General features: G+C 35.6%; 1 protein-coding gene across 1 annotated transcript in view; it reads right to left on the bottom strand.

Moving 5' to 3' along the window:
- The window catches only part of GABRG1 (gamma-aminobutyric acid type A receptor subunit gamma1), a gene marked incomplete at both ends in the record, with an annotated part of 47164 nt that overhangs the window by 21134 nt on the left and 840 nt on the right, over window positions 1-25190 (bottom strand). The window contains 2 exons of the mRNA XM_079535021.1: window positions 978-1045; window positions 9856-10004. Of these exons, the coding sequence (XP_079391147.1) occupies window positions 978-1045; window positions 9856-10004 (217 nt within the window). The remainder of the gene's footprint in view (window positions 1-977; window positions 1046-9855; window positions 10005-25190) is intronic.

The raw sequence follows: 25190 nt of genomic DNA, 5'->3' as shown, positions 1-25190 counted from the left end.
TAGTTTAACATACCTGAAAGAAAAGGCCCTTCTGCACACAAATGCAAAACTGAGCAATACTGTAGGGAGGTGAAAACGAAAAGGAAAAAAATGAAAAAGGAGGGGGCTGAGCACAAACTCATCCACGTGCCAGTCCCAGCCTCATTCCTTCTGCTTCTGAGCTACTTAGAGGAGACACTGCCTCTGCACTGTCCAAGAGAAGTCATGCAGCCAGGCTTCTAACACATCAAACTCAGACAGAAATGAAAAAAATTCTAGGCGATTTCGGAAAGGCCACAGGCTCAACTTCCTCACAAGTGCTGTTTGTGTCACAAGGTCACAGTTTGTATCAAACAATGAGATCTAGCCTCAGCAGATCCCCCCTGGAAATCAGATGAATTGCACTGTTTAACTTTTGAAGGAATCAGTTACGCATACACACTGAGGATGACCCATGATATCAAATAAGTCATGAAAGAAGGAATACAATTGAGTTTATTTCAATTGCTTTTTTTTTTTTTTTCCCCCAGTGAACTGAATAAATAAATAAATGCAGTGCAAATAGTTTCATTCATAAATGTTGGGTCAAACATTATTTTTCCAAATCCCTAAGGAGCAGCTCTGGGAAATATTGCATGCTGAGCCAGAGGTAAACCAAGTATAGATAAATACAGTCAAAATGTTTAACATGTGCCAAAATAAGCTCCCAAAGCAAAGCCTTCTGTATGGTCTCATTTTTAAAAACAAGTTTATTGAAATAATTGGACTGGACTGGATGATCTTTTAGATCTTTTCCAACCTTGGTGATTCTATTCTAATTTCAAATGGCTAGTCTAAATTTGATTTTGCAATAATCATAATTATATCAATTATATCCAACATCATAAGAATATGTATTAAGAAATAAAAAAGCTTATCTGAATACGATTAGAATTACTTCATAATACTAGCCCGCAGCATCTCTCTGATAATGTTTTCTGTCAATAATCTGAACTTACCATATTGATTGGGTCAACTGGGCCAATGCTGTTAACATAGACATCTGTTTCAATTACAGTTGTTCTCACTAAAAGAAAAAAAATCAGCAACCTTAATAATTACATATTCAATTTATTTTCCACATTGATAGCATATTTTATTAAAGTAATAATAAATCTGATATTCTTTTATTAAATTCAGAATGATTACATCTCTAGTTTGTGCATTCTGTGAAGAATCATATATGACATGGCTTCTTTATTCCATATGAATTAGCTAAATTGTCAAGATGATTTTTTCGTATCTTAAGGCACATTCCATCTAAACTTTGTGAATTAGGCATAAAATAGATACAAAAAGTATCAAAAGCAAAGGAAGTGGGGAGAAAAACAGATTATTCCAGCATAAAAAAAAGAACTAACACAAAAACAGAAAAAATGTTCAGAAAATGAACATTTGTACAGTAAAACCAGACGGTCTGGGAGCAGACGTTTACCAGCTGCAAAAAATCAATAAGCAGCATTTCCTACTGAAGATATCTAACAAAAATAAAAAAGCTTTTAATCACATATTTCTTCGCACAATTACATTACACCTATGGATTGCCAATATACTTTCATCAGCTTCATCAATATATTGCTCCACACAACTAACTGAAAGATCCGGTTTAGGCAATCTGCTTTGGCAGGGGGGTTGGTCTCGATGATCTCTAGAGCTCCCTTCCAACCCCTACAATTCTGTGATTCTGTGATCTTCAAGAAATTCCAGTAAAATTATTGTTTCTGAGCTGACAAAGTTAATTGTTTTAGAAATACTTTTTTTTTAATGCATTTACAGAAAGACACAAAGTCTAAGCAAATTTCTGAGCAAATGAAAGTCACATCTGATGTGTGAGTCACTGATAATTTTGTTGTTATATCCAAGCTGTTTATAGAGGAAAAAAGACACAAATGGAAGAGGTCAGGATGTGGTACTGGAGAGGTCTGCATTTAAACAACACCAATTTACTAAGCACTTTTTTTCCAGATTGTATGATAGACAGAATGGCAGTGAATGAATACAAGAGGGTTAATTCTGAAGCTCTGCTGGTCTTTCTCCCATGATCTAGCACGTTAAAATGAAGTCCCTCTGTTCATTCGTAGACAGAAAGGGGGAAGGTACAAGAAAAATATACTTCGATTTTATAGAAGAGGGATTCTCCATCACCAGATTTGATTTCTTCACTGGCATGCCATATCAAGCCTTTTATAAGAGATGTAAAATCTTAAGTAACACAGGATTTTTCAAACCTCAAAGACCTAGAACTCAAAAACACAGAAAGAAATAGGGTATCATTAACAACTCTGCCAGCTATGATAACAGGCAAGATACATTTCCTAATTATCCACAGATACCTTTCCCGTGCCAATCTCACTTGACAGGAAATTATCCCTGATCCCAAATCTGATTACTGATTCCTTGAGCTTGTGACTAAGACACACCAGTCAGGCTGCACAAAGGGTTTTCTGTACAACCACAGAATGCCGAGTCACTTGATCACTCTCCTGTCTCCAGTGTTCTCCACAGAAAGTTTAAATGGACTCTGGAAATCAATTTGTTTCCGGAGGAAAAAAAAAAAAAAACACTCCCTGCGCTGCAAATGGCTTCAATATGCAGGTCTCAGAAAGGAAGTGGGAGAGCACAATAATTCAAATGCTCAGAATGAAATATTAAAAATAAAAGTATGTGTATGTATTTGTGTGCATATGTATAATGCAACATACTTTACACATGCCACATCTCACAAGTACATATCCACTGCCTTTGATTTTGCGAGTTTATTTATCTACATAACAGAAAAACTCTCCAATTTAATCACTGCCAGACTAGAACACAAGGGGCTGGATCAAAACATATCTTTTCTCATTGCTCAAGCAATGCAGAATCCAGTACTTCTCCCCTGCATTTGTAGGGAATATCTAGTTCTCCTTAATGCTAGGAAACTATGTTTTGTTTAGAGGTTCAGTTTTTTGACTAACTTTCAGCATTACCTAGCCACTATACTAAACCTGTTCCTCAGACACAAGTATCTGTACAGAATGATTGAGGTCACCTCTCAAACTTGGATATGATAAGCAGCTCATATCACACATTGAAAATGCAACTTGTGGTTTATCTGTTCAGCTTTAACATCTAAACTTTCACTATTTTTCCACACTCATCTTGAAATTTGGACACCAGAACCGGCATTCTTTCTAAACAGTACTATCGTGAACACTTCTAGTTTTCTATTAAAATGTCTCTTTTCAGAAGGGACTTACCTCAGAACAGTCCTCTGGGAGATATCTACCTAAGAACTCAATACACAAAATGATTAGATTTTCTCCTGAATTACCACTTTTCTGTGAAGAACCTCTCACATTGAAATATAAGCCATGGGCTTTCCTTCCACATTTTGTCTTACTTTTTTTTCCCCTACCATCAGCCTTTATCTGTATCTCTAATTTTACTGAAGGAGGGCATTACTCTGCAGATGCAATTTCTCTCTTGCCAACAGTCTTTGTGCTATCTGCCAAATTTACTACAAAAATTCATTGGTGAAATCAGGCAAGATATCATTATTCTTGATCGAGTCATGCTTGTGAGATCCAACAATAGACAGCCCTACCATTGATATTTCCTTATTAACAATTAAATTTTGAGATCTGTCAGTGGGCCAGTTTTTAATATGGACTGTGTCAATTTTATGAAATTCCAGCATGCAGGAAGAAGTACTTGATCTGCCCCAAAGGCTCTCCTGTAACGTGCCACCGAGTTCAATTTGCCTTTTCTATACTGCTCTGAGTAAGATTATTAGAGCTATCAGGAGCCAGTGAAGGGTCAGAAAATCCACCTCTGTTCAGATTATTATAATTGACCCAAATAATACAGAGCAGCAGATTCAGTGCAATAAGATTGGAAGGGGCTGTTTTGTTTCCTTAGTTCTGTGCAGAACCGATCCCAGTGCTTCTGTGAATTAGAAGAATTCCTTCTACTTGTGTTTGTGAACTAGAAGTAATATGAGCCTGTGAAAATGATAAAAGCTGGAAGAAAATACAATCTTGATACTAATTTGACCTCCAAATAATTACTATGGCTCTTTAGCTTTCCACAAAGAGAAACAGCGATAGATGGTTTGGAAAGATATTTCCCCTTATTTTGTTTAGGAAATGTAGTAACAATCTTGAAAAAAAAACTACGAGTAGGAAGAAGGCTATTTTACAAACCCTGAGTGCAAAGTGGTACAGTAGACCTTATAAATTTCTAAAGAAGAGGAGAAAATGATAGCCCACTTTAAATATTTGCACAGAAAGAGGCAAGAGTAAAGCAAGGTGAGAGAACAGTAGTACTCCCTGCATATTAAATAGGTTGAGTGAAGAGCACCGCTCAGCTGCCCCCAAGAGTTCATCAACTCCCAAAGTAACTGACACATGCAAGGAACTCCTACACTATGCCTGATATAAAGAAATACACTCATACTTCTGATTTTCCACTTTGTCACATTTTCTTCACTAGAATCATGGAATCATTTCAGTTGGAAGGGACCTTTAAAAGTCATCTAGTCCAATTCCCCTGAAAGGAACATGGACACCTACAGCTAGGTCAGATTGCTTATAGCTCAGTCCAGGCTGACATACATAAAAAGTCTCCAGGAACAGAGCATCCACTACCTCTCTGGACGTGTTCCAGTGCTTCATTAGCTTCACTGTAAAAAGCTCCTTACATATATCCAATCTGAATCTTCCCTTTTTTAGTTTGAAATCACTTCCCCTTGTCCTATCACCGCAGATTCTGCTTAAGACTCTATCCCTTTCTTACAGTCTCCTTCTAGATACTAAAGGTAACTGCTACAGGTCTCCCTGAAACCTTCTCTTTCCAGGCTGAACAGTTCTCTGAGTCTGTCCACACAGGGGAGACATTCCATCTCTTGGATCATTTCTGTGGCCCTCCTTTGGACACAGTCCAATAGCTCCATGTCTCTCCTGTACTGAGGACTCTATATATGGACACAGATATGACTCCAGCTGAAGTCTTGTTGGTGCAGAGCAGAGGGGCAGAATTAGCTCCCTCACCCTGCTGATGTATTTCTTGCTGACATTTTTTTTATTTTTTTGATGCAGCCCAGGATACTGTTGGCTTTCTGGGCTGAGAGGACAAATTACTGGCTCATGTCCAGCCTGCCATCCACTCCAGGTTCTTTTTTGCGGGGCTGCGCTCAATCCTTTTGTGCTTCAGCTTGTATTGATAAAGAAAGGTTTCTTCTTTAGGAAATTTAATTGATATTTGACATCATTTAACACAAGCATGTAGCTAAGGACAGGCTTGATCTCTGGAAAGAAGTGACTCATGCCTGAAGTTTAAGAGTGAGAATGAATGTCCCCACAAGAAGCAAAACATGGAAAGAAGTGTTTCTTGCAAGACATGACCACTGCTTCCCTAGCAAAGAATGATACTGAAATCCTCAGGCATATTCTGAACACCAATTTGGGTTCAAAATCTGTATTTTGGAAAATGTTAACTATGGATTAGAAAAATCACACTGGTACATATCACTCAATCACTGACAAATAATTTTAGTAATTGCTCTTGCTAAAAAAGAAGTATTTTCAATAGCCTGTATTTAACCAGGTCCAATTTTCAGCCACTGATCTTTGGAATCTCTCTGCTTGCTATGTGGAAAACCTCTCTTTATCCTGACAAAAAATATAGTCTTGAATTTAAAAGCACAGAATATTGCCCTTTTTACTGCTGAATATTTCTCCATTTTCATTATTCTAGTTCATAACATTACCTGATAGCAAATTAGTGCATCTAAATTCACTAATTTGCTCATTTAACTTACCAAAAATGTGCATTTTAGAATGAAAGTCTAACACCTACCTTTATTTATAGCGATTTTTTAATTTAAACAAATTTAGTTAATTTCACCTGAGCTTTTTTTTTTTTTTTTGAGCAAGATTTCTGTAACTCCTCAATAATTGCCTAAAGTAATCAATGATAAAGCAGCTATTCAGCAAAGAAATTAGGTGATGACCACATTCAAGAATAGCAGGGTCTTCAATGCTTCAATACTACTTCAATAGTATTTAATATAACAATACAATTCTGGCAATAATTTATCTAAGAGTATTATTTATACAACTATCTGCATTAAAATTCAGCTTCAAATGACTACAGCAGGCTTCCAGCTCTATCTCTAAAGAATTTTTTCAAAGTTATTTCAATGAAAGTAGAACACTGCTCTTCATTCTTAGTCTTATATCTTTTTTGATTTAAAAAGAAACCCATCTCTAGCCCACCATTTTTTTTCCATCATTTTCTATGCAGGGCACACATCAAGTACTTTTAAAATTCACTGCAGATGTTCTTCTGTATGTTGCTTTTTTATTTCAATTTTCTTCAATTCATGTAAAAAATTCTTTACAAGAGTACATCCCTAGTTTTACCTGCTATTTTTGTGCTTAAATGAGTTTATTATTTTTCTACCTACATCATTATTTTGTTTATGCTATACTAAAAGCACCAGTTCAAGACAATATCCCCTAATATCTTAATCTTTTCAGAGTTAGCACTTCTATCAGTCTCTTGAAAGTTCACTTTTCGTTCTTGCAGTTTTTAATACCTCTGAGTACATAACTTCACATTAGTGCACTGAGATGCACTAACATGCCTTGTTAACAGGATAATTACAACTATTCAAATTTCTCCATGTAAAATTTTCTCTTAGGTTTATGAGCCATCATCTTCATCATTCTTAAAAATTATATCAATAATGTCTTTCCTCAAGTTAATGATTGAAAATGCTACATTAGAGAACTAATGTGATTACTCCTATTCCTAACTGAACTTTCAGACGATCAGTTGTGTTTCATTCATGTAATACATGACATTGGACATGAGACATAGCTGGAAAAAAATATAGATTGATAGACTAACAGTAATATGCTAGTATCCCTAAGTTGTGAGGGATGGAATAGTGAGCAGAGAGAGTTCTTTCTCTTAACAAGAGAGTTTAAAACTGCTAACTTGATCGAGGACTAAAGCTAAAACGGTGTGGTTATAAGTTATATACATATGTATATATATTCTTACCTTATAGTAAGTATAATATTGTTTTGTTAATATATCAACACATCAAGGTTGTATCAGTAATTAAAAGGATTTATACTACAGATCAGAAACTCCAGGTGGTAACTGCTACTATTTCATACTGAGTAGAATGTACTTTAATAATAGTATCTTTGTGCTCCATACATATAAAATATGTTGCATATAATGTTAAAATCTAACAAGTGTAATAAACATAGGAAAGAGTAGCAGTTAACAAATCAATACAACTCATGGATATTAGTATGAGATACACAAAATGACACTGTGGTTTTCTGAAATTTCAGTATTGCAAAGGATTTTTTAATTTTCATTTGGCTCTCCTTTATCACGTCACTCTGCTATTCAACAATGAAGCCCCTTTTCCTACTCTGACATGCTGTGTCAACATGAAGAGGAAAATTAAATTTGACGCTGTGATTCAAACCCCAAAAGCCCAGGCTCAAAAATATACAAAAGTCTTGCTATTTTAACTGAGCTTTGTAATTCAGTAATAACATTGCATGGAAAATTATTACCTTGAAAGATAATTATAATTTCAGTCAATAACCTCATTGTAGAAGTACTGGCATACTCTGAAGATGTGTAATCTGACACTAGATTTTATCCACATAATTGACTAAGAATAAGATGAATGTGCCACAGCCTGATTTTATTTTTCTGTGTTAAATATCTGCTGTTAGATATCTCAAACAGCTGGACAGAATGTGATACCTGTATTTAAAGCTGTCATTTTGTCTTACTTTTGCCAAAACTCTGCAACTTTCTCTCTATAGAAAAAGAGAGCCAGACTTCACATTTGCTCTCCTGGCAACAAAGTGCCTCCTGTTCTCATTATTCTAGCCTTTCAGTATTTGGGCAGAGGCAGGTTCCGAATAGAAAAGGTCAAAAACTGAGCGTCAGGAAAGTGAAGAAGAAAAAGTAAGGGAGCATTTATGTGAGAGCAGCTAGAAGCCAGAATGTACTTTCTTTCAGAAATAATAACTCTATCAATAATTGAAATCCAGAAAGCTGTACATTCAAGTATGCAAAAAAAAGACTCAAAGTTTTTGTTCAACCAAGACTCAGTGCATAATCAACAAAGCAAAGGTAAGGATAACGTAAAAAATTTTTGGTGTCCCTCTAAGTCCATTGGACATCTAAGAATGAACTCCTCTTCCTTTATTGTCCCTTTTTGCATTTCAGAGTTTTAAGGGGAGAGAAAAGTATTCACATTACTTTCATCCCTGCATACCAGCTAATTATTAGAAGGAATCCTAGTGGAAAATATTTATTCCCTCATTATTCTTTTGTTGTCCACTGCATCAAAAAATCTGAAAAAAAAAAAAGAAATACTATACATCTTTCATAAGTTGAGAAATTAAGAAAAAATATGCTGGAAGATGTTTTTTGTTGTCTGTTCACAGTAATTCATTAAGTGGAGATGAAGGAAAAGACAAGGGAGGGCCTTTTTGTAAAGGGCTGGTAGCAACAGGGCAAGGGGAAATGGCTTTAAGCTGGAAGAGGGTAGAATTAGCCTAGATATTAGGAAGTAGTTATGTATTGTGAGGATAATGAGACACTATAAAATGTTGCCCCAAGAGACTGTGGATGCCCCTTCCCTGTAGGCATTCATGGCCAGGCTGAATGGAACTGAGCAACCTGGTCTGAGGGAAGTGTCTCTGTCTATAGTAGGGGGTTTGGAACTAGGTGAACTTAAAGGTCACCTGCATTCTATGATTCTATGATAAACTTCATGAGATTCCATATTGTGACAGGAAAAAAAAATTTCCATTCAATATCTTCAGGATAACAGTCAGCAATAAAATAGAACTAAGAAACTTAGGGAGGGAAAGAATTTTTCAGAAGCTTTAAAAAGAAAATACTTAATCTGAGATTGCATCTCTTTGTTCTCCTACCTAAATAAAAACGGTTAGATTGCACTACTGTTTATTGTATAAGTAGCTTATAGACTTACACTGCATTCCTTTCATAGGGAACACCAGGCATTAAGCAAAAAATTTTGTCCTCCACCTCTCTTTGTGGTTCAGAAAACAAACTTAAGGAAAACATTTTTCTTAGTTTGATCCAGCAAGCACATGGTAGATGACAGCTGGTAACTTTTTCATGTATTCCAGGACTTCAACATGAATACTTTCAAATATTAATACTTAACAGTTGCATTTAAACTGACATTTTGGTTCGTGAAAGACAAAATTGACTTACTACTAGCTGCAAAGTATAAATGGCAGTAATGCAGTCTTCCATCCTATCATTCTGCAGAAAAGCTATTGCTCTAAACTGACTTCGTAAATTCTTGCAAAGTTTTTCAAAATTTGAACTGAAGAAAAATGAGTGAGAAAAATCTATAAAATATATACATAGTGCATTTTCTAAAGAGAGAGAAAAAATGTCTAGGAATAATACTTTAAATTCCTGCAGACTCAATTTTTTTTTTTTTTTCCAAAATTGAGATAATATATACACTAATATTTGTCAGAAGGTCTTAGAGTAAAAAGACAATATATATTTATCTTTTAATGATGAATTATATACACTGCTCATTTTCCTCTCAAAAAAAATCCATAAGGAAATGATTATAAATATAGCATAAAAATTCTGCTTATGGACAGATCATGATTTTTACAAGTTTTAGAACAACACTGTATTTTATTGATGTTATACTTAGATTACTATTTTAATTTAAAAAAAAAAATCATTTGTCATCACTGGCAAAACATAAGTGAACTTTGCTTCACATCTTCTATTTAGTGAATTATTTCAAGTGCTTACCCCCAATATCTGGCCGAAGCTTATTGTCATATCCTTGAAGTAATGAGTCCAGTATATGAGTCACATCCCCGCCATGAATCTTTGGTGCTAGGACCCATGTTTTATTCACAGTTAAGTCTTCGTCATCTTCATCATCTGCTTTATCAGCTCTAATAGTGATTGAATTAAAGAAAAGAAAACAAGCTTAGAAAAAAACAGTGAATCAAAATAATGAAGAGATGAAGAAGAAACTGGAGAATACCAAGCACTTATAATATATCCTGGTGCCAACAGAAAGAGGCAAGCCCTTATTTAAAACATCAACATTTAGTTATATGACTGCAGAAAGTATTAGCTAATAAACTCATCTAGAGAAGGGCTGACATATCACGCATACAGAGAAACTCAAACCATAAGTCAAACACATAAAATTGTACCCTTACTCTCAGCACTTTCGTGCCTTAAAATGCAAAAAGGAATTTCCAAGCTTTCCCCAATACATGCCCCATTTTCAAGTCATGGCACTAATATTTTTAAGAGATGCTTATTCATCATAATAGATGCACCTTGGTGTTAATAACATTAATAGCATTTCCTTCTTCATAGCCTCTTGCTCTAGCTATTATATAAAGAATTAAACCTCACATAACCTCACTCAACTCCTTCTGAACATTAAGAAAGCAAACAAACACTGCATCCATGTGCTATGAACTAAACAGCTGAAGTCATGTGTCAGTAAAGTACACACATGTAGATGTAGTATAGTTAAAATCTTCTATCACTCCTTTAACTTAGTCTTATTTGTTAGCTATCTCTTTTATCACGATAGCACAATTGCACAAGAAAAACACTCATGTTCATTTATTGCCTATCTTTTAATTAGATAAGCAGCAATATATATTTTATCACTAAGTCGTTAGAAAAATGGCAATACCTTAATTATGTCTGCAGATTCGCTCAGATATCACCAAAAGGTCAAAGAATGCCTGGAAGTAGTTTTCTTTCCATTTGAATCAAATGAGTGTGAACTTAAATATTCCTCCAGTGCTAAAGTTTGCAATCTACATTACTCATCCAGCATATTTCAGGGAACTGCTATGGGCTTCAAGTCAAACAAAGTGCATCAGACTGATAGCAGTAACTCTTACAGTCACACAACGTATCTTCACAAACGGACACTAGCAATTATTACTGAGAGTATGCAATTCATATAAATCAGTTCCAATGTTAGCATAAGCTTAGCTATTCCAGTAAAGAAAAGAAATTAAAGTACTGTTCTTGTACCAATTTGTATTGTACACTGAATCTAAAAATATTACCAATAAATTATTAGAGAGGGATTTTCAAGAGTTTTTAAATTACAGTCATACACTGCCTTCAAGACTAAGGGTAACTTTTCAGTGAATCTTCTACAGAAGCGAAGACCACAAGGTGTTCCATGGGGATACAACATTAAATTTACAAGAGTTAAGGACAGAAAAAGTCAGGAAAGTCATGCCTGGAACAGTCATGCCTGATTGTTACTGTAGCCCCTAGTGGGAATGCACCAAAACAGTCTGTGTTTATAATTCTTTGCACCACCTCTCAGATAACACTATTGAGTTTCACTGAAACTCAAGATTATCACCAGTGTGAAAACTGCTCTGTGTTTTCCACATGCCTGGATGATTTGGGAAGTGCAGTTGGGAGCTTGCCACAACTCATTGAGTTTCCAGAGGGTGAATGAAAGGCATTGCTTATATATCAGGGCTTTTATACCTAGCTTGCTGCGAACAAGTCACAAGAGTCTACTATATCTAAAAGTGATGTGCAGTCTAAATATGAGGTTCACTGTCAGTTTCCCCAGTAAAGGTCTAAAAAGTGTTTTTATTCTTTGAAATTGAAATGTGTTGTGTAATACTGAATTGTTTGCTGCACAACATACACATTATAGAAATGTCAGATATTAAATATTTAACATCTCCTATTAGCAGGATTCTGCAAATGTGAGCACTAAAGAAGTAGAAAGCAATGTTTTTAAGTATGTACTCCATATCAAGCAAAGCTACCTATTGCCATCTCTTTCATGTTTCATTGACACACTGCTTTTTTTTTTCTTTCTCTTTTTGGCCCCGTTGTATCGTATGCCATCTCTAATTGCTATGTAAATTTGCTTAAGGTTGCTAAGAGTGCAGAGGCAATCCCTGCTCCCCTGTGGCATTAAAATGATGAGGAATAAAACTTAACTTATTAGCAGCTCTCTAAGAAAGGAAACATTCACTACAAAACTGATTTTTTCCCCCTCACTCTTTTTGTTCCCATGCCTTTAAACAGCAGAAAGTACAGAGAAACAACCTAAGATCTGAGAGATCTGTACAAAGTGATGCAGAATGACAAGCACACATTTGTCCCTCTTTTGTCTTCCTTTTGCATCATTATTGATAACAGCCTAGATTCAGTCCAAATGAAATATACAAGACTTCCAAAGGCCCATGCTCATCATTGGAGAGTGGCCTTGCATAATAGAATCTGGGTGTTCTGGCTGATGGAAAGTTGTATCTGATCAGCAGTGTTCTCTGGCAGCCGGAGGGGCTAACTGTACCCTGAGGTGCCTCAGACCCAGCACTGCCAGCCAGGTGAGGGATCAGATTGTCCTGCTCTGCTCTGCGTGACCTCATTTGGAGAACTGTGTGCGGTTTTGGGCACTAGAATACAAGCAGGACATTAAGCTATTAGAGAACATCCAATGGAAGGCAATAAAAACTACCAGTCTAGAGGGCAAGATGCATGAGGAGTGGCTGAGGTCCTTGGGTTTGCTCAGCCCAGAGCAGAGGAGCTGAGGGGAGGCCCCATGGCAGTCTACAGCTCCTCACAGAAAGTGGAGGGGCAGCACTGAGCTCTGCTCCCTGTATCAGCAACAGGGTCCAAGGGAACAGCACAGGGCTGTGTCATGGGAGAATCAGGCTGGGTGTTAAGGAAGGGTTCTTCATTAGAGGGTGATGGGGATGGAACAGGCTCCCCAGGGCAGTGACCAAAGCACTGAGGTGCTGGAGTTCAAGGGGTGTTTGGACACTGGTCTCAGACATAAGACTTGACTTTTGGGTGGTCGGGAGTTGGACTTTATGATTCTTATATGTCCCTTCCAATTCAGGATGTCCTATGATTCTAATTAAGAAAAAATAAAAGAAAAACATAAGTACATTTCAAGTTTTCACTTTCTATTTTATCTAGTGAGAAACCTCTGATCCTCCAATTTTAAAACTCTGAACTAAAAATTGGTATATAGATGAGAACACTAATAGCTTACTAAAAACTATTAATAATGCAACATCAGGGGTGGAGGGAAGAATTCCATCCCAATTCCATACCAGTATGCTACCTTGCAAAGCACTAATCCAGTAGCTAAACCAGTAAAGAAAATATTTAAAATCTGAAACATATATATAATATATATAAATATATAAATATTAAATATATATATATAATATAATCAAATATAGGGGAAATAGGCTCACACAATAAATAAGCTAGTCTCACTTGCTCGACTCCTACCGTACTGGCATTTTCAGAGATGACACTGATACCTTGCTACCAGAATACCATCTTTTTTTTCTTGAACTCTACTTTAAAATGTGACCAAAATCAACCAAGTAATAAAGGCATTTGTAATGCTGCTGGCGGCCAGCTCTGCACTTCTGATTCAAAAGCTATAGCCACTGATGTGCAGTCACATAACAGAGATAAGACAGAAATGAGTCTGGCTGAAAAAAGGAAGTGACCAGAATATATAGGATTTCTTCTGTATACACCAGAGCACACACCACCTGTCAACCTGAGTTCTCCATTCAGAGTTTTTTGGCGAAGTTGTATAAAGCAGCTAGCTCCCAAACAAAGCACACAGAAACACGAATGCAATATGCCAGACAGCGGGTACACATTCATTTCTTGGAATCAGAATTACTTTTGTCATGTTACATTCACTGACCAATGCATTTCAAAAGTAGAAAATCCTTCAGAATAAGAAGCCATCAGGATTTGCTGAGATGCTGTTACCAGAATCAAACTGAGGTTGCTAGACCATATTCTTTAAATAAGTATTCACTTTAGAGAGCAAGTTGGTCCAAAAGTTTTTACCTTTCAACTAATTCTTTGTACTTCTCAATCCACTTTTCAAAGTCCAGCTTTTTTCCCCAGAGTTTGGAATGGGATAAAAGATAGAAAATAAAAAAAAGAATAATTCAGTCTGAACTGGAAAATAAAATGTTACATTTAGCAGCAACAGTTAACTCTGGCATCTTTTTATTCCTTTGTAGTTGAAATAAGTTGAAATAAGATTAATGCTGATCAACTCTATCCTAAACTTAAGAGTAACACCTTCCACTCTCTCAGAACTCTGACAGGAAAGACAAACTTAATTAAAGAGGAATTCTTTTCCTTTCCAACCTCTTTAAAGTTTATTTCACTATACACAGACTTTCACATTTGATTCTCTCCCTATTCACTGTAAACTGTAATTTTTTCAACAGAGTTCACTCAGTAGGTCTTTTGCAAGAAGGAAAAGTCAAGGCAAAAATATGACATCAGTACAATGAAACACTTCTTTTTCATGGCACAGTGATATTTTACAGCTGTTACTAACCATGTTAATCCTAATTTTAATAATTCTATAAGTATGAAAGACTTTGTTTCTAACATGCTTGTTGTTAACACTTCAGCTAGCTTCACAAACTCAGGAGTAACTAAACTACAAGTATACAGTGAACAGTAATTAGGCACAAAGTGCCCTAATTATGCTCTCTGTCCTTCAACTAATTGGAGAATTACCATGACTAATAAATCCCTCTGTACAAGCAACTAATGACTGAATAAGCCTTTTCAACATCAGACAGCGTGATCTTCAGACATTAATATCATAGGTCTTTGTTCTACTTTAAATATGAGAAAAACCAATCACATGAGCTTTAAGTTGAGATTCATATCTGTCAGGTTCATATCTGTCATATCTGTAATGAACTGAAAAAAAAAAAAAAAAAAGAAAAACATGTGGATATAGTTAGTACTGCTACTGGCATTTGCATCATGCCTAACAAAGCATTACACATGGTAATACAGCAGAAATGGGGTATTCAATTTTGTTTTCTTTTCCTAGGCTCCTGAAATGGGAAGAAATGGGAAGATCACATCTTGGCCACATTCACAAGAATAAAATCCACGAGAGAAAGTTTTAAAAAAATAAAGACACTCTACAATCAATATACTCTGCTTCTTTTTATAGCTTAGATCCTAGCAGTCCATATGCTTTTGTCATGTTACATGCAAGAATCAACAGGTTAATCATAAATCATGCTAAAAACAGTGTTATTCACTTGTGCTTCCCACAAGTTAGTTTAGTTATTAGTTTTGCAACCATCACAACTTCACAGTTTAATTTTTGCTTTTTGAGTATTCATTTAAAATCTTTTATTCAATTCCAACATTTCTTGGCTAGTAATATCCTCAAACTGCAAAAATGGGAAAATATATTGTTACTAAAAACACCATTTCAGAAGTTGGTCAAAATACAGCATTTAACCATATAATATTTTATAATGTCAGTCCAGACTGATAAATTTTGCAGGGAAGGCTTCCAGCAGGTCAGACATCTAACTAGACATAATCTTGCTCCATGACACCAACATGATAAGGCTGCACTGAGGATGTGTGTTTCACTGTACCACCAATGAGAACTTGGAATCAGAGGACCCAGCCAACTCCCACACATGAAAAAGACCTGAAACAAGACATGGGAACTCTCAAGATTTATTTTCAAAACTCAATGACCAACTTCACACTTATCTGTTTTTGGAATTTTCAGTGGAAATAAACTCTATTATTTCTTCATCTTCTTTACTGGTATGCTTTATTCATCACTGAAAATTTCCAGAAAAATACCATAGCTGCAAACAAAGAGATGCAGCTATTTAAAACATGTTTTCAGAGTATTACTAGCTTTTTCCAGTGTTATGGGATAGAGTTGACATATTGCTTCTTTATTCTTCCTAAACTGGTTTGACACTGATGAAAATCTCTCTTTTCTCCCCATCCATTTCATCTCAGGTGCCTTTGTTAATTTATTGTCTCTCACCCTTTTTGCTTTGCTTTGCCAGAGTCTGGTGTCTTTTTTTTGTGTATAAAAATAACTTTCTTTATCCCCCTGAAGTAACCGTAGTATTTATTCCCTACACACACACATATATATACATTTTTTTTTTTCCAGCATATCTACCACATACTATTGGGTTGATTCTTCTATATATACCAACTCTCTTATGCTCTTTTCCTTCCCTAATCTCATACTTCTCAAACTACTCACCATTTTCTGTCCTGTTTCCTGTCCTGAATCTGGACCTTATGACAGCAAAATAAAATAAAATAAAATAAAATAAAATAATAATTAAAAAAAAATCTTAAAAAAAAATTATAAGATTCCCAGCATAGAGAAAGAAACAAACCATTTTTAGGATAAATAATATCAAATAGGTAAAGTGTTGTTAAGAAAAAAAATTAAAATCACAGTCCTAACATAATAAAAGATGGTATCTCATTCATTCATCCCCTGTAAGGAGAAATGTGACTCCCCAAATCTGAAAGTGAATACTATCAGACTTGTGCATCTTAATGAATATCATAAGTATCAGGTGATCGAGCTCTTCCAAGTCATTACAGCTTTGAATTACATCTCTGAAAGACATGAAACTTTTCTCCCACACTCAATAAGTTTAGTGCAATTAATTTTAGTCGCAGCAAGATCATAATTTAAAAGCATTATCAGATTTCTTATAAAATGAACTTCAGGTTATATGATCTTCTGTGATATTAATGCAAAAAAAAAAAACAAGAACAATTCAACCAGACGTAATTATGATCACTTAATAAAGGCACAATCTGACCAAAAATAATGTTTACAGAAATGTGAATTTTTGACATTCATAACAACAAGTATTATGAAAGATACTTTACAGAAAACCTTTTTTCAAGACCAACACAAATTTCTGTCCTCCTTCCATTAAATGTCAACTTCCATTAAATGCTCTGTAATACTTGAAACGACACTTGTCAAATTTGTTCTTATTAGTTCAAATAGCCTCAAAAATCTCCCAGAAATTATCATCTGGAATCAAAGCATCACAGTGATTCTTTATCCACCAGTCCTCTCATACAATACTGAGTTAATTTTCACTTGAAAATTCATGCAAATATTGATGTGCTCAACCTGGTATAACTGGCACAACTATTCCTATCAGGTCACAGTCCAAGAACCAACTAAAAATTTTGTTTACATCTGCCTACCTGCAGAGCATAGTCCAGTTGGGTCTTTGAAAATTAGGGCAACAGAAATCCCACAGCCTCACTGGACAACTTGAACCACTGCTTAGCTATCCTCACAGTGATTATTTTTTCCTTTATACCTTACTGGGACTTCCCCTATTGCAATTCATCATCACTGCTCGTCATTCTCTTACCACGCAGCACTGTGAAAAGAATATGTTTTCTCAGTTCCCTCTCAGTAAGTACTGGGGCTGCAGTTGGGTCCCCTCAAGGCTATCTCCAGACTGAACAAGGTCCAGTCTCATAGCTCCTCCTCACAAGCCAAGGGCCTGATCTTGGTGGCCTTCTGCTAAATCCTCCAATTAAGACTCAAAACTGAGTGCAGTATCTACACATGGTTTAACAGGAGCTGAGCAGAGGGGACCAATCACTATCCTCAGCCTCCTGAGTGTGTACTTGTTCACAAAGCCCTGACCTGGTGGCAAAGCATCCTGCTGCCCAACACAGCCTCTATCTGACAGGGCATCTCCCCAGCCCATCCAGCTGCGAGGAATCTTCCTGCACAACTTTACATTCAGACTTTATGAAATTCATAATGTTCCTCACAGCCTCTCCAGGTCTCTCTGAATGGCAGCCCCAGCATCAGATATATGAACTTGGTATATGCAGTCTCTCAATAGGTTAAACATTATAAATTATCTTCAATAAAAACTATGCTAACAGTATTACTCCAGAGCAGTCCTTTTTCTGCCCTAGCTAAGTGAGGAAAAAAGAACACACTTCTCACTTGTCCTTTTTCTTCACACCAATTACTCAGTGCTCTGATTACAAACTTGCAGAATGTGTTTTGTTTTGGCTAACAGAGCTTGGTAACTTATTGATTGTAACACCCACAATCACAGTGAAAGTACTCCTTCTATTCTCAGAAAATCATTAGTACAATATCTTAAGGCTGTTCTGTGTCTAAAGTAGTACTTGAAAGTGGCCATTATCTTCTGTAAGTTGGTACTTTTTTAGTACAAATATTTCTAATTCTAGCTGAAAAGTTAGCAGAACCCTTATGCTATCTCTACTTTAATCTTAGTGATCAAGATATTTTGCCTTTTAAAATTTTTAAAATTTTTATACAAATAAATATAGATTGATCTTCCTCTACAAGATGTTCTTCTAAAGAGAGTTTCCCTCTCTGTATATACCACTGTATATAGGAGAAAATAAAATATACCAGGAAGATAAAGTAGGTCTTAAGAAAAACTGTATATTCTTGGCTGAAACTGAAGAGTAAATGAACTGAAAGTCTTTGGGAGATTCTTTTCAGATGGATTTCAATGAAACCTCACAATGTAGACTTGTAAGTCATACCTTCTCAATTGGTCTTATCCTCTTTGTGAGTTTTAGCCAGACCATACAAACAAGTACTTAAAATGTAAACAGTGTAAACAGCCATATTCCACTGCTCAGTCAGATCAAATATTGGGGAAGAAGTTTAGATTCAGAGAACAAAAGAAAAAAGGACAACCATAGCAAATTATAAAGCTTAAGTACATATAAATGAATAGAGACAAATGGTAATCAATACTAAAAGTACAAAACATGCCCAAACTACTAAGGAAGGACATGATGTTGAATAGGCATGCCTCTGAATAAATGAAAAAATTACTAATCACAGCAGTAACAGATCTCCTAGGAGTGTCAGACTAGGATAATCACATAAACACGTGTAAATCCATGTGCTGCATATCACAACTCAGTTCAAGAGACGGCAGATTTTTATCTGCAGCTGACTGACAAAAGTTTAATCATCATCAAGCTCAAAATGAACTGATGTATTGTTGGCAGGTTAAGTGTTTTGATTCAAGAAATATTTTCAGGAATAGACCTAGGCCTAAACCAAAACTAATATAAATGAACACTGAGAAATAGAACCTAAAAAAAAAAAAAAAAAAAAAAAATTACATCCTATGGCACTACAGAATTCTTCAAATCTCAGAGTCTACTTTGTTAGATTTTTAACTTTAAAATTTCACCTATTTCACGTGAAATGGATAAAATAAGCTCTTTTGGGTATTTTCAATTATTTCAACTGCTGGTATTTCTACATACTCATGTGAACATTTTTTATAACAGAATTCACTGCATATTTCCTGAAAAATCTTCACGTAACTGGGAATCTACTACAGAAATATCAAAACACAAATGAAACAAGCTTATTCAGAATGCTTCCAAGTTCTGGCAAACACCTGAGCAGATACCAGACTAAGAAATATATAGAGACTGAAGTAGTAATAGAGTCATGCATTGAACAGCATACCATAATTGCAATATATAGATGAAACTGACTTAATATAGAAAAACCAGACAAGTATAATAACCAGACAATTACAACGTATCTCTAAGAGAAATACAGTTAATAGGGTCTACTAACATTTTAGTGTAATTGCTGTTAGGCAATTGTGGACCAGTGTGAACATCAGTGGAATTAATGAATAATAACAAAAACATGTAAATATAGTCAGTAAGGGCTAATATGCAAGTTCCTAAACTATGCAATATAAAGCTTGCTGCCACTCTGCAAGCAAAATTTTCTCCATTGTACTATAACATGTATATATTTTACAAGAACAGAGTCCCACTTCTCGTCAGATGGTAAATGAAATGTATGGTTGTTGGAGTAGTTCTCTACAGGATCCATCTGCAGGCCATTGGATTTATGGTCTTCACTGAAAAAGCAAAATGCTAGGATCTACCTCCACTGCTCACCTGTAGCAGACATGACAAAATCTGTACATATCAAAAGGCTGTGAGCTAGTGAGGTCAAATACCTTTCCCCCTCAAGGAAAACTTTAAGGCTAGTTTATTTTTAAAAACATCTACATAATTTATACTGGCATGTAAATGTGACATTGCACAATGATGATAAAAAATTATTAGTGACAGAATTAGCAACGTAAATTAATACTTAATATACAACTTTTCATAATATAAATTTCATCCAACTGAACTTTGTTCTGAAAGACAAATTAGACTATAATATTAAATTATTAATAATAAGACTTAATGCCTCGTGGTACACTGCCTTAAATAGGAAGAAAACCATATTAAATGGATTAACCATCAGCAACTCTATAAAACCTTGAATAATTTAATCCAGAGGGAATGTATCTCATGTTACCTCAGATCCTTTCTATCTGCAATTTCTGTCTATCTTCTTGAAAACAAGAAAAATGAGTACATGTAATTTAGGCACCCAGAAAGACATTCACACCCTACCACGAATGAGGAAAAGGATTTGAGGATCAAGGCAGAAAGTAAAAGGAACACAAGGTACACCAGGGCAGTACTGGAGCTAATCCCATATATTATCTCAGGAATATTAAGGAGTAGGGGAGTAATATTCTGCGTGTATATACCATCAGTGAGGCTAATATTTGTATAATCTGCCCATTTTTGAGGTCTGCTCTTCAAAGAAAAATTGCAAAGGGTTTATAAAATGGCTAAACTAATAATTCAATATTTGCTGAAGAATTTTAAGTAGCTCAGTTTACTTATCTGAGAGAAAAATGTAAGCTGCTGTCAAGTTGCCTCTTAAACTATATATGCCAAGGAAATACTTCCAACAGGAGACTGTAGCTTGGGTAAATCCAATTCAATGGAAAATTTTACTCTGCTCTGAATATCCCTGACTGCAACATATTTATATAAAACTTTTGTTTTGGACTAGATCATTTATTCCACAAGAACTGCAAGGCATGTAACTACACAGAAGTTTCTCACCTGGGAGTTGAGGAAATTTCTCCAAACAGGGAAGTAACCTGCAAGATGCCATGAAAAACCATGCTGAAAACAGAACATGGAATATTTTCTAACCCAAAAAGAGATTCCCTTAGAATTTTCAGGATGAATTAGAGGTTCTCTAATGGATCTCTTCAAGGCAAAATTTGACCAAGGCACATTGGTCAAGAATGAGGTTTTATAACTGCTTTTTGCTAGTGAAAAGCAGCTTGTGCAGACCACTCCCCCATTCTTAAATAGCAACTGCAGCCATAGGTCTGCACTAATATTTTGCCATAGAGAACCAGAGGTATGAACAGGATCATAGAATTCATTAGAAATGGACCAAAACACATGGCATCCAGTGGTTGGGCCAATTGTAGCACATGGCACAGGGTAAAAAAAAAAACTAGAAAAATATCAGATTAGAAATGCTGTAAAATATTTTAGGCTTCTCATCAGATCTATATGCAGGGACATAGAACGATTATACTGAAGCAACAAAGTTGATGCAGAAGTCAGATGAAGATTTGCAGCTTAGTTTATTCTGATGTTGGACCAGATTATCACAGCAGATCCTGCAGGTATAAACATCCATTAGTGAAAGCGTATTATTTCAAGAAAGTATATCTTTTCATCTTTGCCATATCACTGAGATTCCCCTCTTCTTCAAAGTAAATTCCTTTCTGACCAATTCTTGATGACTGTTCTAGTCTACAGTCAACTCTATTACAACAACTCCAGTGTCACTGCATTATTTAACATTTTAAGTTTAAATATCCAGAACTGGGCTTTTATATAGGCCAGTAGGCCACTGAACACATCACATTATTTCCAGCCTTCTTAAAAAAAGCCTTCACACAAGTAAAAATTGAAAAAAATCAGGACTTCCATGTCACCTTCAGCTTAATTCAATTGCATCCGAGTTACTCCTCCTTACAAATTATTACTGTTAAGTTGTTAAGAAATAAAACAGTGTCACTGTCATCCACCACCGTTTGAAATGCTCCTGTCAGTGTGCTGCCATGTATAACTATAATTTATCTCCATTTTTTACTAAATGTGTTATGATATTATTATTTTATCCAAGTGCTTGCTCAATTTAGCATGCTGTGCAAGACAGGACTATGCAGGTAATTAAAAAAAAAACCGAGGCAAAATTCTCTCATAAATATTACTATAAAAAAATGGTTCTTTTCTTATCTTGGGAGATGTTCACCTTTTTTTCCCCATATGTTCAAAATACACAACCTCTTCAGTATATAAGACAGCACATACCAGAGCAACTCATTTCATAACAGGGTATATGCAAAGAAACTCAGTTATCTCCATTTAAGTAGTCCTGCATACTGGCCATACAATCTAGATGCTGAATTTCAACCCAGACCATTACAGTTCTTCTACAACTTCAAAGAAAAAACACAGGTCCTTCTACCTCTTGTGATCAGACTCATGTATTTGTGAAAAAGCTGACCAAAGTCAATGAATGCCCACCTATAATATTTTCTACCCAACTTAGTAAGGCTTACCTTAGAAGCAAGGATGTTCTTATTTAAAAACACAATGTTTAACAAACAGGACGATAAAACCAATTCAAAATGTTTTTTAATTTGAGAACTTTTTCCTAATTGCCATGGTTCAAAGATTTTATTTAAATCCATTACAAGAAAAGAAAACTACGCACAAAATTAGTAATTCTTGATATTTAACTATTTCTACTTTGGAAATGAATAAACTGTTAATAAATTGTATTTTAAACAACTGACTGTTCTAAGTAACAATTTCTTCATGAATGAAGAGTAACAAATAAATATCACGTGTTCAAATGAAATACTACATTGCTATTATCAAGCATTAAGAAACCAATGTTGTTATGGTAGGTTTTACTTTGATCCAGAAATTTATCCAAGAAGAAAATATAAGCTGTATTATGCATAAGTCACTCTGAAAGTAATGCCTCCTATTTATTTCCATTGAAACTAGCACAGATTCAAAGAGTAAAATAACACTGTTTGTTATAGCAAACTTTTTAACAGTCACCACCATTACCTATACATTTTCACCAGCAAGGAACAAAAGCCTATATGCCACACTTGTAAATATCTGCATAGACATCCAGAACGTGGCTTGTCTTCCACATCACTGTTACCACTGCTGAAATGCAACCACTCACCACCTCGCTGTGCTCACCGTTTGATTTCCATATGTGTTCAGCAAGTGTTGTTGAATGTCAGTGTGTTTCGTTTTCTCTGCATGGAAGAATTCAGCGACACACTTTTGCTTCATATGCTTTTCCAAGTGAGATGCCATTTTGTCAGACTGCCCCTCTGCTGTCATTGTTGCACAGTAACAAAATGTAATGGAAATTGGCAGGAAGGTTCAACCTCTAACTACTGTAACACCAACATTTGCCTTTCGCATCTTGGGCCAGCATAATAAAATAAGAGTCATTAGTTTCAGAGCAACTCTCACATAAGTATTTTCCTAACAGATACCAAGAAGTGGAAAAGAAAATGCTAGTTGGCATTTGCTCCTACTGCCAGTCAGATAGTGATGGAGCATTTATAACTGTTTTTTTAGAACATCCACGTAAAAAATCTAAAGAGAAGATGTGGGAAAATTAAGTAAATCTGAAAATACACTCTTACAAAAGCTGACCAACACATATCATTTGAACGGTAAAGGCATTTGGAGGATACCCTCACTAATATGCTCTAACTTTCAGTTAGCCCTGAAGTGGCCAGGCAGCTGGATTTGATATTTAAAAGTCCCTTCCAACTGAGCTATTCCATTCTATTCTGTAAAAATTAAAACAAATATTGCAGTGCATCTGTACCTGTATACTAAGACCTAAGCAATATTAATTATATTGTCAGCCCTCATGGTCTCCCTATGAATTATCCATTTATTTGAGTTCAGTAAGAATAATGGGTGTGCTGAATGTGTAAGACTGTAGTGGAAGGGGAAATACTCATTTCTAAAGCGTATCCACTGGAAAGGCTCACAGCCCTAATTATCCTACAAACGAGGTGTAGCTATTGAAAACATCCCTCTACAATGTACTGGCTCTTAAGTCCTGATCTGTTTGTACCATGTGTACAGAACCATGGGAAAACAACTGCTTTATGGAAGAGAGTTCAACTGCTGCAAATTCCTTCAGCGAAGGAAGTTTGATCTAATGATACACTATGTTTTGGGGAGCAATACACTAAAAGGGATAAACTCTTAGTTGATGTCAACTTCTGATTTTTTCACTTAGGCTTTAACTTCACACATTGTAACTAATTTCTACCCAGCCTCATCACAAAATATTTGGTGTATCAGTGGAGTTTTGGAATCAGGTGGCCTTTAAGGTCCCTTACAACCCAAACCATTCTATGAAATGCACAGGAAAACTTCCACAATTTGCAACTTTTTAAAAGTATACCTTGAAAGATGAGCTAGCTCCCTCAGGATGGTTTTTGGAAAACCAACTAGAATTGGCACAGCCCAGCCTATTCTTGAGAGAGTTGCTTCTATATGTGTTTGCTTGAACTTCAAGGAAAAGCTCTAGCTGAAACTACAGAAAGGAATCCAAAGCAGAATGGTGTTTCCATCCTACTTTGTGCAGGCTGCTAAAGGGCATAGAAGCACCTGAGCTCTCTGCAAATGCCCAGAGTTGTAATGCAGCACACATCAGAGAACCAGGATCTGAAAAGCATGTCCATTTGCAGCCACTTAAAATAATAACAACAGAAATCTCTCAATAGTCACCATTTTCCTGTGTAGCCTCTGAAAGACAGGCAAGGCTGAAAAGTGTTCATTCAGATACATGCATATTTATACTAAAGGTTACATTTTATTTGAGATGTTTGAAGCACAGAATAAAATAATGTGTACAAGTCACCTCTATTTCTCACTGACAACTTCTCATCAATTTCTTCATAACTGCTACTATTAATGAGATGCATACATAACAATCTACACTTAGTCCTGTAATCACAACTACTTTGACAAAAGAACAAGCAACTTTTTTTTCAGCTAGCCCTCCTCCCTGTAGCCAAGACTTTGAACTATCAATTAGCATGCAGATTCTTTTCTCTCAAACCGCTTGGTAATTATTTCATACCTGAGGTACAATATGTTCATTAAGAAGCATTCTGAAATGCACAGCTGCACTGGTATAATTTCCATCAATGCTTTTGAAAAATATTTCCATAATATGACAAGGTTTTAAAAGACAGAATAAGAAAAGTATAATAACTGGGATAACACAGCAGCCTTCTAGAGATGCTCTGAGATCAACATGCTTCACAGAT

The sequence above is a fragment of the Tetrao urogallus genome, assembly GCF_951394365.1.
Source record: "Tetrao urogallus genome assembly, chromosome: 4".
NCBI classification, from domain to species: domain Eukaryota; kingdom Metazoa; phylum Chordata; class Aves; order Galliformes; family Phasianidae; genus Tetrao; species Tetrao urogallus.
The sequence above is the reverse complement of the archived record's forward strand: the minus strand, read 5'-3'. Positions and strand labels throughout refer to the sequence as shown.